Here is a 15,932-nt window from a genome sequence, read left to right as displayed (position 1 = left end):
ATTTGTATTATTTATATATAATTAACAGAAATATTGATGCATTTATGATGTGAAGAAAGGATAGAAATTTTTTTATTTTATTCAAGTACAAATGTTTTGCACCTCAGCCACGTAAAAGAGTGACGCTTAAAATGTGTGAGAAGATAACTAACAATTTGAAAAATCAAAATTTAGATATAAGCAGGTGATTACATCCCAACTTATTTCTTGAAATAGAAAATAAAAGAAAAAACAACAGAAAATGAACAAATTCCAGGTCATCAGATACCCAAGAGCACGAAAAGAAAAAAAAAAAAAAGAAACCAAAAGTGCAAAAACCAGGCATTCAGATACATATGCTTTAGAGCAGAGGTTTCCAAGTTCGAAGTGTTCAAGAGTCACATCTGCAACCAAAGGTTCGGTGACAAGCCGCAACATAGCTGTAGCAGTGACCAAAATACTTTTTGGGGGAAAAGGGGGCGGAGTGGGCTGGAGCATTGTAATAAGTGTAAGGAGCTGAAAAAAAAGGAGAAGAAACTTCCCCAAAATACATGAAACTGAGGCAAGCCAACGACTGAGGTTGTTGGCTTGCAACCACCAAAAACAATGTCAACTTTAAACTCTATCATAGAAGAGTCGACTGTTTCATATATGAAACTCATCTGAATTTTGGGATTGCATCTTATAGTCCATTAAATACAATATTCATTAATAAACAACATTCAGAACAGATGTGGATTTTTCCAAAAAACTATTTTCCTTGCATACAAGCATGAAATTTACTGCCGCAAATAATTTTCCCAAACAGCTTTCCGGGCCGCAGAAACTAGGCACATAGGCCGCATGCCGCATGCAGTCTTTGGACTGCCAGTTAGAAACCTCTGCTCTGGAGTATAAAGTGATTTTAAAAATGGCTTAACAAAGTTTCTCCATTTTATTGAATCCCCAAAAAGCCTAAAAAACAAGCAAGCAATAGATTAGTATGCATGGCATGTATATCTGAGGGATATGTTAATATCTCTCAGGTATACATCATAATTGAAATCATTCGCTTGTTGTTCATGTCATTTGTGTATTTGTTTCTTATATGTACATATGCTCGTTTCTTGTTTCGTTTTACAACTTTTTTTCAAAAGGGAAGTATCAACACCATGACCTTTTCTTCTTTCATACACTTCCCAGTTCAGTGCCATCTTTATGAATGGGCTTACCGAGGACTCGTTATGTGCTGTGGGTTAGAGTATTTTTTTGACTGAGAGCCTAGAACATAGTTTAGACAGCTCTGCCCATGTTCTCTGTTTGTTTTTATATTGAGTTTTTATAAATGACGTGAAAGCATAGAAAAGTTATAATAGTGATATGGATAAAATTGATAGAAGTACAAATATTCATAGGAAACCAATATATTCTGACAAATTTCAATGTCTTATTTATGTTTTTTCAATTAATATTACGCTATACAAACTTCATACTTTTTTGTCATGAAATGTAATTAAATGCAATTCCAAGAAAAATGTATGTAGAATCTTCTTATTTCTTTTTTTTTCATAATGAAATTTAAAAAGAACATTCTTCCCATTGTGATACCAAAGTACTTTCATTCAGTTGTACTTCGCCAGGGAAATGAAACTGATTTCTTAATGAAAAATCTGCTCTAGTGTATATTTTGTAGTTGATGATTTTTGACAAAAACCTCACCGCTCATGTTCATTGCACAGAAAGAAAAACATATATATTGCAAAAAAAGTTTCAGTATTCTCACAAGGAAAAAAAGTAATAAAAAATAGCTCCCACACTAATTTCACATAATGCCTGGTATCATGTTAAAAAAAAAATTTAAAAAGAAAAGAAAAGATACAGAAACTAGATTACATGACTTTTTTTTCTTCTATATGTGATGGTTAAAAAAAATCTTATTGTGTTTTAATAGATGGAAATCTATGTATGCTATATGGCAGCATTCCAGGACATTAAAGGTGTGAGAAATTACATGTGCTTAGGGCAAATAATTCTTTCATAAATTATTGGCTTAGAAAGCAGATGTTTTATTTCTTGTTTTTAGCAAAAGTATAATTTAAACTACTTTTTTTTTGTTCCATGTTTATTTGCAACTATCAATCAGTCATTTATCAGCTTGATCTACCTCAAAAATTATTAGCTCAATGTTACATTTTTGACAAATCCAGTCAGTCAGCAAGCTTTCATTATGTTATGTCATAAAACTAGAAATTGTAGTTAGATTAGTTTAATTCTCACTCAAGGGCGTCCCGGCCAGTTTACTCCACTTCCTGGAAAAAAAATACATTTGATTACAAATGATCGAAAAGGCTTAAAAAGAATCAAGTGTGAAGGATTATTTAGGATAATTACTTTACCATTTGTAACACTGACTTAGAAAATTAAAACCAGATTAGTTTGTGTGGAATTTCACAACAAGATTTAAGCCAAAAAAGATTGTCTAAAAAAGTCCAATAAAATGAAAAGTATTTCTCAATAGTGTAACACTTTTTTTCCCTCATTCAAAGCGTTTTTTCTGACTAAAATAAATTATAAATATTTTTTTCTAAGAAGTGAAATGTTCAAATTGTATCTGCTTATGTCATTTTTTATTAGATCTGATTTATGTTCATAGTTAGCAACCATTTATTCATAGCATTGAGAATAAACTGCCCTACACTCCAAAAATCAGCCACAGGTGTGTACCCTTTTTAATACTTGAAATTCGGGGGGGGGGGGGGGGGACATTTTCGTGTCCCAGTTAAACATTTCAGAAATCTGGCAAGCCTATTTATAACTGAAGTGTGCTTGTCTTTAAATCTTCCCAAGTTTTTTTTTCCCATCAAACTTATCAATTAATTGATTTTACTTACAGTTAAGGTATTTTACAATGAATTGTGATGTGCTGTAAGAAAGCTAAACTTGGGTTACAGGGTCCTGCCAGTGAGAAAAAGTGGATAATTTAGCCAAAAATCGTAAATAAATGAAATGAAATGAACCTAACTTGAAACGGAAAAACTAATATTGAAATGAAATCATAATACATGTTATATAATTGTTAAATAGACAAAAATCCTATTCGTTCTCAGCTACTTGAACTGTACTTTAATTTTCAGGCAGACAACATACTTTTCTTAATTTTAGGAGGAATGATTGATATAGAAATTGGTCTCTTAAATAGTTTTACTAGTAAAAATAATTTAGTGTCTCTTTTTTACTTGTTTGAATGTATATTGATATGTATACTTATGAGACTGACATATATTTTTCTTTTGAAAAGGGCATCAACTCCTAGTAATTTGTCATTTTCAGCTCATCACTGCCATTTTGTTCAGTAAAATTCGTGTTAAACCTCACTTGAAAGCTCAGTTCAAGAAGTCAATGTGTAGTGTGCTTTAGGGTGTTTCAAAAAAAAAAAAAAAAACTTCCTTTTTTTATATATTTTTTTTTCTTACCCCTCGATTTTTTTCACACTATTTATTTATATGATGTGTGCAAAATTTCAGTTCAATCAAATAACATTTAATGGTTGTGCAACACAATCGAATTCTGGCAAAAAATTAGCAAATTGACAGATGAAGAATAGTTAATAGTGCCATTACTCAAAATAATACTACATTCAAAAGTGAATAATTTGAAATGTTTAGCAACTCTACGGGGGGGGAGGGGAGGACAAACTCCGATCAGTTTGAAAAAAAAAATCTTCTGTTTGTCATAGAGCCAATATAAGGGACAAAAAAAAAAAAAAAAAAAAAAGAAAAACACTTTGATAGTAGCCACTACAGTAGAAAGTATGTTTCAAAATGTGGAAGATTTTACACTTCTTCACTCGTCCTTATGACAGCAAAGGAATCAAATGCCCTCTCAATGTATGGCTGTAGCTACCTTGATAGTGCTGTAGGACGGAAAACTAATGAAAAAAATGTACCTAAAAACAAAGGAGAATTGACTGTCTGTAATAATATCAGTACCGAACATTTTTGAACAACTGTTGAGTGCTTCTAAACTACAGTGGGAGACAAAAATTTGCTACGGCAAATGTCACTGCATAACTATAGATAAATGAGCCCTTACTAAGCCCGTACGGCATATGTACTTAGATACTGGTATTAAAACTGGAGTATGTTTGACATTAACACTTGGTATTTTGTTTGCCAGTACCGTAATCTAAAAATTGTGCTTTCTGTCGTATTCATGCAATGCACAAGACCATCCACATTCTGTAGGCCTAATGCACAGTTTTTCAAAGATCTGAGAAATCTTAGTCAATGACAGACTGCTCTAATTTTGAACCGTGAGGGAGAAATGCTGAAGTGCTGACAGCCATTTAGAGTGATTTCATTAGAAAATTGCCGATGTCCTATGCAAGAGAAAATTATAGGTGGATGCTGCTGCTTATAATTTTTCTGAATAAAGCACCTTCTTTATTTTGGACACTTTCATTCTCCAGGTGCTATCCATGTGCCAGGGGGATGTCAAAGATTCTTTATAGCTGTGGATTTTTGGTAATCAGTCTCAACTTGCAGCAAGAGAAAACAAAGGCATTAGTATCACCTGTATCTTCATTGTAAAAGAATATATGAGAGTTTGGTTTACAGTAACCCTTCATGTGCATGCGGCTATAGTTGATTTGAAATTTCTTCAGCGTCTTGTAGCATACGAAGATAAATGCAGAAATATCAACTGTGGCCGCAGTAAACTAAATTTTTGGCATCTCAACGAGCATTTTGTAGAACTAGCTCTATTTGATTCAGATATTTGAGTGGAGGAAAACCAAAAGATGGTAAATGTTTTTCATGAAAGAGATGGTGAGGAAGAATCACTGAAGTTCGCTACATTGCAAAAGGAGGAAGGATAGTGATGAACTCAAAACTAAAACTTTTTTTGGTCCAGGAACATCAAAAGAAGTAAAGAGATTTCAAGAAAAATAAACTTAAAAATTCCTGACCTAATGAGTAAGTTATAATATATTTCATAAAAATGATTTGCTTTTAATATTTTCTCTGGATTTGTTTAGCTTTTTACATGTTTCTGTACATGATTTGCTTTTCAAATTTTATTTGTAATTGCATATTTTTTTCCATAGATATAGAAAAGGTATAAAATAAGTTTACTAGTAATTACGCCTACTAACGCATTTTTGTCAATATTACGAAATTTGATTGTGGCTGCACAACCTCTTAATATATAAATATATTTTAGCTAAATTTTACACAAATTATCTTGGTATACAGTGGCATGAAATAAGAGGGTAAGATTGAGAGAGAGAAAAAATAATCCATATATTTCTGAAGCACCTTAATGTGCATACAAATTCTATCTTTGTATGCCCTCTGTCTCTCCCCCACCCCTAACTTTTTTCAAAAATTGGGACATACAAAAATTTTTTTTTATTAAATCTTTGACTTTTCAAGGTTTAACTTTTCTTTTACTGCCATGCCAAAACTAAGTTTTCCTCTATTTTCCCCTGGAGTTTTTCAGACTTGCTGTCTTAGAGATCTGGCGGCAAAACCAACTTGAGAATGTAACCGCGAAACTTGTGTATGTTTAGAAATATAAAATTCTAAACAATGTCACAATATATTTTGTGATAAAAATATAACATTTGAAAATGTGTTCCAAGTGGTATAAAGGGAAAACATGTACATGAAGTAGCAAATGCCATATCAGGAAAATCTCTTGCAGTAGCAAAGTGAAAAATACAAGTTGTACAAAAATATTTGTTTGCTTGCTTGTAATGTACAGACATAGCCATGTAATCAAAAATATTGATTGACAAAAAGTCATTTCAAAGTAGTCTCAGATTTTGATGGGAAAATGTGTATATATATAAGTTTAAAAATCAATTTCACTCAAATTTATCATTTATAGTACAGAAAATTAAATTTTTTTTTGTCAGCAAGCTAGAGATGAAAAACACTGCTCTTAGATCTAAGCATTACTGTTAAAAATAAATAAAGACACCAAGATAGTGTTAAAAAAATTATCTCAAAGTTGAGTAATGAGAAATAATCTGTAATTTACTTCAATTCATCTACGCTCATGACACATTAATGCCGCATATATGAATTAATGTGTTGTGACACTAAGCTAAGTGTGATACATAGCTTGCTCTGGTTATTCGGAACAATCATTAATGTCTTTTGGTTCAGAAATTTTTTGCAGGAACTTGAAGTCAGAGGTGTATATAAAATAGGATACTAGGTTATGCAAAATGGCATTGAAACCATTAACTCTAAGAAGTTGACCTCCAAACTGCTTCCCTTGGTTCAGATCTAAACTTGGAGATTTGGAGATTCTTTAGCATGGATTTTTTTTTTTATAGGATACAAATAGGCCTGCCGTTTGAGCAATAAAAGGTGTTAGTTGACCCCCCCCCCCCACCTAGAAGACATAGTGTAATTATGCATTTTGCTTGTATTTTGATGCTTTTCCCCTACAAAATGCATTGAGTACATACCTTTTGCCCCTCCCTGGAAGATTTTGAAATGATGGGCCTGGATACAAATCAAAACCAATAAATGGAAGTACTTATCATAACAAACTGAAATTTCTAATACTGTACAGTGCTTTTAGAAATAATCAGAACTTTGCTGCTTCATTTTCCAAATTTGTATAGAAATATTAATCTACTCTATCATTACTTTAAATCTAGGTTTCATATGTAAATTTAACAACTTTCATTGCATAATACTGTTAAAACAAAGTAAAGAAAAGAACATGAGCCTTCAAACAAAATTGTTATAGTATGTAACTTTAGATTTTCTCCTCATGATTCTAGTATGTATGCTCAAGTTTTTCCTCACTTAAGAAGTTTGATCTTTATTTGCCAAAGATACTGCCATTCCGTTTTCTTAATGTGGAAAAAAAGGATCTAAAAAGGTTTTAAAAAAAATAATGAATAATTAAAGTTCTATTTGCAACTCCAGAGCTTAAATAAGCTACCTTGCGGTGATTAACAATACTAAAGAAAAAGGTAAAACATTCCATTCCACGTGTTCTCTTTGGAGTAAATTACAGGCTTCAGACAGCTTATGGTGTAATGTAATTTCAGAAGAATAGAAAAGAAAGCTTCCCACAAACACGATGAAAAATTACTGTCATTCACAAAGCGTCAAAGCAAGTTATAAGTTACGGCATTTGTTCGTTTTACCTTTTTCATTGGCCATTGGTGGCTACAGTGTCCCCTATAGTTTATTTGAGTTGCGAATTTCATATCTTGATTAGAAAATAAGACTAATTCTACATTGATTTTGCTCATAAGTGGTGTTTTTATTTTTAATTTTGTTCTAGCAATTTCATAAAGTTAAAATGCTACTTTTTCTGCTTTAGTTTTTATCGAATTAGATTTTCTGTTCCTCAGTTTTATTCTACCGAACAATTTGAAGCATATTATTGTAAAAAAATTCTAGAATTATGTTAATATTTTATAAGAAATATTACTTGAAGAAAATCTTTCAGATAAGTTAAATTGTAATGCAAACGAAATATAAGGTGCAAATTTAAATAATCCCATTTATATATTGTGCAATATTACATTTTATTTTGCTCTTTATTTAAATACTTAAAAATATGTCATCATTCAAAAATCGTTTTATGATGCTTTTGAAGTCAAAGTCTTGAATACTCAACTGGATAGAAAAAAAATACTGTTTTCTGCAAGTTATGAATTGTTTATGAGTTGATATGATTTTCTTTATATTCATATAAGGCGAGCATGTTATTAAAGGTGTTCTACACACACACACACACACGCATATATACTACACTATTTCTCCTTATATGATTGAGTTTAATATTGTTTACTAGACCTTCATTCTGTACTTTTGTAAGTATCATTTTATTGTCTGCTATTTATGAATAATTTTATTTAACTTGCTAGTTTTGTTCATTGTTGGAAATTTATGAAGACTTATATTATACAGAGCATTTAAAACATTTTATTGCATTATTTTTTGTGAAGACTGTTTTTTTTTTCACTAATTATTAGTACAAATGTGGCACTTAGTAGTAAAGAGGCGTAAGTGACAAAAATTAAAACTAGAAGAGAGCTAGTGCGAAGATGAGTAGAGTGACTAGAGACAGGCGCGTGCACAGAAATTTTGGGGCCCGTCACAAATCACTTTTCTGTCCCCCACCGTATTGTTTACCCCTAGATTTCACGCCTAGTTTGAAAAATATTCGCCCCCTTCAGACTCGGGCCAACAGGTGTCCCTTCTCCCCCCCCCCCTTCACCCCTGTGTAGGCCCCTGACCAGAGATGCTCGTGATACCTCTGCTGAATAGATACTACTACCGAACATGATTTAGGAAAATATTTACTTTAAGACTCTCATATTGTTTGAATTTCGCATATGTTGAATTCAAAATCTTTCTTTTGTCACTTACACTCCATCAAATAACTGTAAAGTACAAATAACTTCTAAGTGACATGCAAGAAATTTCTTCATTATTCTGCATCAGTCTTATAGTGTCCCCCCCCCCCAGATCGGAAAAAGAAAAAAAAAGAGAAGCAGGATGCTTCCAGATAAAAGAACACTTCAGTAACAGTTAAAGGGAATTTTTTCAAAAGAATTTTATAGTAGTAAATGTGCCTTTATTTTAGATAATATTCCCACACCATTTTAGCAGACTGCAAACTGAGGCTGTAAGGACCAGACAATGACTTTTGAGAACACTGGGAACGAATTTTATTTGGTGCCCCTCTTCCTGTTCACCTGTCTCGCTTATGCTATTTCTAATTCCTTCAAACCTAAATATCAATGTGCAGTAATAATATAAAAAAGAAAGATATACTCTACTCCAGTGCTTCTCAACCTTTTTTACTTTGCGGCACACTTAAAAAATTTCTAGATCAACGGGGCACATTAAATTAATTTCGCAATGGTAATATAGAAATATTTTTATCATTCACTGGTAAAGAGACAGGGGGGAGGGACTTTTTTCATATGAATAAAACAATTATAACTTATGTAGTGTATTTAAATTTATTTAGAAAGTAGAAATATTAAGAATGTATTGAAGTTGATAAACAACAAAACTTCCTATATCAGACTTTACAGAAAATTATACTTGGTATGTTTCAAAGTATTTCTGTCAAACATGTCATTAAAGTGCATACTGCAGTTAAACGATTTATCAAAAAATGTTTCAAGAAAGAAGCAAGCAAGAAATTAAAACCAAGCACCTAACTTCTGTTTGACGCTAATGAGACAATTGAGCCTGCCTTGAGGAGCAAAGCCATTTGATGTTCGGCTCTATGCTAGAAAGAGCTACACAAAGTTCTTGATCAGGTTCTTTAGAGATGATCTCTTACTATTTTTATAAGTGTGAGGGGTTAACAAGCTGAGTTCGCAAAGATATGTAGTTGAAAATGGTAGTAGCACATCAATAGCAAGACAAGAGATGGTGGGATACTCATTTTTAACCAGCAACCAAAATTCGTCCAGAAGCACTTTGCTCATCTTAAATTTAAAAGTACGGTCGTTCTCGAGGTCCATAAATTTTTCTCGCGCCTTCAAAGAAAGGTCTTTAACTGGTGCATCTGCAGATGAAGAGAATGGAACGCAAATCCAGTCATACTGTTCCATGTTAATATTCTTGAAATAGTGCTTAAACTTGTCCTGAAGTATGACTAAATGTTCTGCCACCACATTCAGCAGCTTTTCTTCCATGCCATTTCCTTTACATACCATGCTGACGGTCCGTTTGAACATGTCCAATGTGAGTCGCGATCTACTTCTTCTCTTCACAGCTGAATTTTTGATTTGAATCCGTTTAGCTTGTCCGTGCATGTAACCCAAATTGTCTTCTAGTCCTTGCATTTTCCCGATTCAGTTGGTTAAGGTGTTCAAAAATGTCAGCTATGTAAGCTAGTTTTGCCAGACAATATTTACCTTGCAACAAACTGGTGCACTGCAATTCGTTTTTTAAAATCAAAAACTGTCATACCTTGTCCCTCAATTAGAAAATTCTTGATAGTACCTTACCACATGAAAGGTAGCCAATCTCTGTATGAAGAAGTAGGGAGTGGTGATCTGCCCCCAGTTCTTCACAAAGTATGCAGAGAAAAAGCGAGAATTAAGCGGCCTCGATTTTATGAAATTAACGATTTTCACGACTTCAGCCAAAGCTGACTTCAGCTCATCTGGTAAGTTCTTTGCCATGAGAGCTTTACGATAGAGGAAACAGTGTATGGTTTTAATTTCTAGTTTGCTAAGTCTCGGAACCCAGCTTTGAGGAACTACTATAGAATGAAATGAGTATCAGAACTGGAAAAGAGGAAAACAAAAGTTAAAGCTGGGGCTAAAATTCTGGGCAGGAGGGTATGATCCCTGCCTGGTGAAGGGCGCAATACTCCCGTTTGCGAAGGATTTAGAAAAAATTCTGTATAATTAGTTTATTTCGTGGAAATTAGAATCAGTTTTCAAAAACTGAAACTAATGGGATCACAAGAAGTTTAAAAGAGGTGGGGCAGCAAATCCCGCCTCTCCCCTTGTTGGGTATGTCTTACTGCACGTGATCGACAGGATGAATTGAGAAGTTACAGAACGATACAAACGCTATTTGGTCGTAACTTTAAAATAAAATACATCAAATCTCTTTCTTTTTATATAACTACGAAAATACCGCGGCACACCGGTTCCAATGCCCTGTTCTACTCTAAAAGTATTGCAAGTTTAAGAAATCTTATCATTTTTTCATAATGAGCCACCAAAAATTTTTGAAATTAAACTTTTTTTTTTAAGTGCAAATGTAGAAAAGAAGTTAAATACTATATGGGGGGGAGGGGGAATCAGGGACTCAAGCCCCCCCCCCCTAGAAATTAGAACTTCCTTGCTTTTAGCACTTTTCTCTTTGCAAAAATGTAAGAACATTTCTTCTCCAGTCATTAATCAGGGGTGCCCACCAAGGGGAGGTCATTAATTTTTTTTTGGGGGGGGGGGTGTTTTGAGGGTTGTTTTTCTCATTTAGGGGGGATTCTTGCTTTTGGGGGGTGCACTAGGGTGGTCAAAAAAACTTTTTTTCAGCTAGAGTCCAGGGCACCCCCTATTTTTTTACACTTACTTATAGAATTATGCTGTAAAAGTTTTAGCTTCTTACTCAAATTTTAAGACGGTGCTCAATGACCCCTTAATTTAACATTAGCTGTATCATAGAAAATGCCACAAATTGAGAAATATTTAATTTCCCCAGCTGTTTTTTGTAAATAATTGTTTTATTGCAATGTATATGCACATTTCTAGTGTATATTATAATATGTAGCATTATTTTTTCTGTTCGAAGTATTTTTTTAACAGCTCTCCCCGTACTATTGAAGTTTAGCGGAGGGGTTGAGCACCCTCTTTTAGTTGAAATATGAAGCTAAAATTTTTCCCGTATATTGCTATCCACGAGTTGAAAAATATTGAGGTTGTCCCGGTACCTAGGAGAAACTTTTTTTTACATGTATTTTTGAACCACCCTAGGGTGCAGCATCCTAACCCTTAGGGAAGGTGGGCACCCCTACATCAATGATCTCATTTAAGAAGGTGTCTTGTTCCTTTCTGGGGGGGGGGGTGCTCCATAGCATATGATTGGGTATGCTATCAAATGATCGCCCTTGGGCACTCCTGCGGTTTTGTCATTACAAAAATATTTCTTGCTATGAATTATTTTCTCTTCTTACATGGGAGAAAATCAAAAACTTAATGTGGGTAAAACTTTTTTTTTCTTTAAACAATGATTTTGCTTGGATGCTGATGTAGATGTTTTACTATTTTTTGAACTTGTTTTGATGTTTATATCATACATGTATGTTTTATGTTAAAATCACTAGATTTTATAATTTTGTTATTGTACTACTGTGGATGAAAAAAGACAACCTAGTTGTAAAATTACAATTGCATTTATTTTATTGGCATGAAAGAATCATTCAGGTCTTATAAATGTTATAAATGCATAAATTTGCAAAAAATCACATTTGTACACTGTCTTATCTATAAATTGACACCTTCAGGTTGATGAAAGGGTTCCTTGTAACCATGGAACACATGTCTGCAAATTTGTGCATTTATAAGTAGTTTAATTCACTTTTAGGTTTTAGCTCAAAATTGTCAATTTATTTCATTTAAGTATTACCAGGCGTTTCAAATATGTTTAAAATCTAAATTCTTGTATTTGCAGTACCTTCATCAATATTTTCTCTCATGACGAAAGTTATGTTAATTATTGGGAAACAAACACTTGTGAGCAGGCGAGGTGTTTTGGCATATCGTAGTGGGATTAGTGTTTCATCAGCATGTATAAGTTAACTTCTCATATTTGTCAAAGGGCATTTTTTTTGTTTAAAGGCAGGGCCCGGTTAAGATATCGAGGGGCCCTAGGCCAAATACTATTTTGGGGGCCCACCTGTATTCAAACTTTGTAACTTCAGCCGTTGGCTGAAACAATTTTAGCCATAGACTAAACATATTTCAGCCATTTGGCGGCCCTAGGCCAGGGCCTAGTTGGCCTATTCAGTAATCAGGCCCTGTTTAAAGGTAATCATAGTGAAGAGATCCTGCTTGGAATGTCAGCAAACTCTGAACATTTGATTATTCCACATTTAAACTCGCCAGACCAGAAGTTTTCCCTGCAATATAAATATACTTTCACCCATCATAGCCCACAGAGAAGAACATTTATATGAAGTTGATATTTTAAAGAACAAGCGTAATTTAACTTCTATACAATATGTGAACCTCATTATCAATGGATTGATGATGCATCAAAAAAAAAAAAAAAATGTAGCACCTGATTCAGTAATTAGTTGTATCACTCCCTACAAACGAAAAAAAAAAAAGTATTAATGTTCAGTGAAAACATGAAATTTATACAATTTTCAGAAACAACCATGCATTTGTGTTGTTATAAAATTTTAAGTGTGTTAATGTACAAATGGCAAATAAAAAATTATGAACGCTTTTTATATAACTTGCTCTAGATGCATATGTGCAGAGCCGTCGCAAAGTCTAAAAAGAAAGGGTAAGCATTAAAGTGAGGGCCCCTTAATTATTTATCAAACGTATCTCAAACCCGGGGAAAAATAAGGGGTTACAGTTTTTTGCTTTATGAGGATAAAGCAAAACCCTACCAGCAAAAGCCTACGTTTAGACAATAAAGAATATAATATTCACTCCAGAGGGGGAAGGGGTGTCCGGGGGTTCCCCCTCAGAAAATTTGATAATTTAGTCTTAAAAATGCATTTTAGCTTTATATTTTTCAAAAACTTGCAATTCCACTTTTGGTGTCGTGACTCAGATGGATGACACCCGGGCGGATATCCCCCCTGCTCCCCATTCCCCTAGTGACCCCACTGCAATAAATGATTTTAACAGTCAAAATTGATTCAAATGTTTTAAAATATAATAGTAATGACATTTCACATGAAAGAAATTTCTTGAGTCAATTATTCCTTGCTACACCCAAAATCATTTTTCATTGTATTCAATACTAGTGGTACCCGCATGGCTTTGCCCGTAATAGAAAATTAAATGGTCTTTTAGTTCGCCTGTATATTTACAAATACTGTATGGTGAATTTTCTCACCAATTAGCTTGTTCCCATGTTACGGTTCCACGTTATGATAATTTCGTAATTTACTTGTCCATCTTATGATAATTTTGCTCGGGAAAATGTTCTTAAAATTGGAATAGAAAAAGAAGAACCACATCGAATTTTCGAAAAATCGCTTCGAGGTGCACAACCCCATGCTACAAACTAACTTTGTGCCAAATTTCATGAAAATCGGCCGAACGGGCTATGCGCTTCGCAGAGATCCTGACAGACAGAGAGAGATTCGGACAGAGAGACTTTCAGCTTTATTATTAGTAAAGATTTGTAGGGAATATATTTATAAAGAAATTCTAAACTTATCTATTTTAATCATCATAACCACGAATGTTCTAGAAAACTTACTTTCTACTATAGGCCATAAAAGCAACTTTATTTCTTTCTTAAAAGAAAATTGATGAATGCTTATAGTTACTTTTACCAGTAACAGCTGTTACATGCAATGGGGTAAATAGTTTTAAAAGGATTCTTGATCTTCATTGGGATTGATAAATTGACTAAGACCAGCTTAGCTGAGCCCAGAGCCAGTTGCTGGTTGTATTTTGTATTTTTTTAAATCATAATTATACGAGTTCTAGAAAGTTCACTTTAACTATAGAAGATTAAAGAAATAGCTCTATTTCTCTATTCACTCATAATTATTCCCAAAAACAAAGCCATGGAAAATATGTTTCTTAAGAAATTTTATTAGCCTTTTGAAATCGACTGTTGCTGATAACAAGATTCAGGAAAAAATCTGTTGCTAAACAGGAGGAATATACATACGTATTTGGAGAGACTTTTTTTTTTTTAAATAAAAATCTTGTGTAATTCACAAAAAAAAAAAAAAAAAAAGAAAGAACTAGCGTTACAGTGTGACAAAATTATGAAATTCTTTATATTATCATTTAACAGCTATAAGTGCAGTTGCAGTTGTGTCATCTCTTTTTGTCCAAGCCCATCGAGTGTCTTGTAATTTAGTTATTATATTTGAGTCGTTAGGCCCCAAAGGTTACGAAATGCTAGTGTAAATAGGTAACTGTATGCAATAAAAGGTAATCGGTAATGGTGGATATGGTTCAGTTCTATTTTGTTAAGAGGGGAAAATTTTAGTGGTCTTATTTTCAAATCACAGTTAAAATCTTTATAGATCTCAGGCCAGTTTAGAGAGCATTATTACACTAACAAGGTAGGCAATAATTGAATTGTTAAAATAGTTTGTTAGAGAGATCGTGGTTGAGTGTACATTTCCTATGAAAGCGCATTAGATGACAAGAATTGATTGATCCCAAGGCCTATTACTGGTTGGACTAGAGTTTATTGTATGGTATGATGAGCATTTTTGTATACAAACTAAAAACTTCCTTGTTATTTGTTGTGAAAATCCATCTGCATTTTGTCATTTCGCATGGGTTTATCAGATTCAGATTCCCTCTAAACTAACTACCTAATCTGTTATTGAAGTAATTAAACTTTTAAAAACATTTCATCAGGCTTTAACAATACCCTTATAGAACAAAAAAAGAAGGAAATAAATAAAAACGACTTCGTTCTGCTTTTTCATTTAAAATAAATAAATAATGCGTGCTTTTAATAATTACATTTAAAATAATTATTTAACCCTCCAGAATTCGCCTAAAAATGAGTGACCTGAGAACTCGCGTGTGAGAATTTCTCTCACGTAGATATGCAAAATTTTCCTCCCCCCTCCCCTTTTTTTTAAATCGTCACTTTTTTTCGTGCACCAACCATGTGACTTGGTGTTTTTTTTTAAGTCTGTTTCATGTTGTGAGGGTTTAATGAGCAAATATTCGTCATTTGAATTACGATCCGAAAATAGAGCAATTTTACGTCCACAAAAATAACTTTACTGCAAAATCAGTTTCGGAAAAAATAGAAGCAGATTTCGGACGTTGACGGATTTTAGGTCGGCGGATTTGTAGTGCTCCACTGTATCCACTGTAATAGTATTTGATAAAGTTTGCTTAGTTGGTGAAAACAACAACAAAAAAAATCTCTTGATTTTAGTATTTCGCACATGGTGCGATCCGATTGTTTTGGGAGGGGCCATCCGAAATTTTTGAACAAACTCCACATGGCCGAATTTAGCTCCATGCCGCCATTAGGCAAATCTGAAATCTGCCGCCCCCTCCCCCCCCCCCCTAAAAGAAGCAAAATTTTCTTTACTCAAAAAAACGCAAAAAGTGTTCCCCAGATTCAAACTGTCAAACTTATAAAGAAATGATGGCGTTTCACACTCTGAGGTGCCCCGATGGGGGGGGGGGGGGCGATTTTTGAGAGATCACAGTGATCTCCCAAAAATTTTTTTACTCGGCAAATACCATGATTGAAAAACATTTGACCTTCATAAGATGTGTGAAAGTA

General features: G+C 33.5%; 1 protein-coding gene across 1 annotated transcript in view; it reads left to right on the top strand.

The window, feature by feature from the left end:
* Positions 1-3,129, top strand: part of LOC129228021 (kelch-like protein diablo) — a 59,662-nt gene extending 56,533 nt beyond the window's left edge. The window contains exon 13 of the mRNA XM_054862648.1: positions 3,121-3,129. Within this exon, the coding sequence (XP_054718623.1) occupies positions 3,121-3,129 (9 nt within the window). The remainder of the gene's footprint in view (positions 1-3,120) is intronic.
* The last annotated feature ends 12,803 nt before the right edge of the window (positions 3,130-15,932 follow it).

Source organism: Uloborus diversus, chromosome 8, assembly GCF_026930045.1.
Source record: "Uloborus diversus isolate 005 chromosome 8, Udiv.v.3.1, whole genome shotgun sequence".
NCBI lineage: Eukaryota > Metazoa > Arthropoda > Arachnida > Araneae > Uloboridae > Uloborus > Uloborus diversus.
Note: the sequence above shows the minus strand (reverse complement) of the source record. Positions and strands in the feature narration are given on the sequence as shown.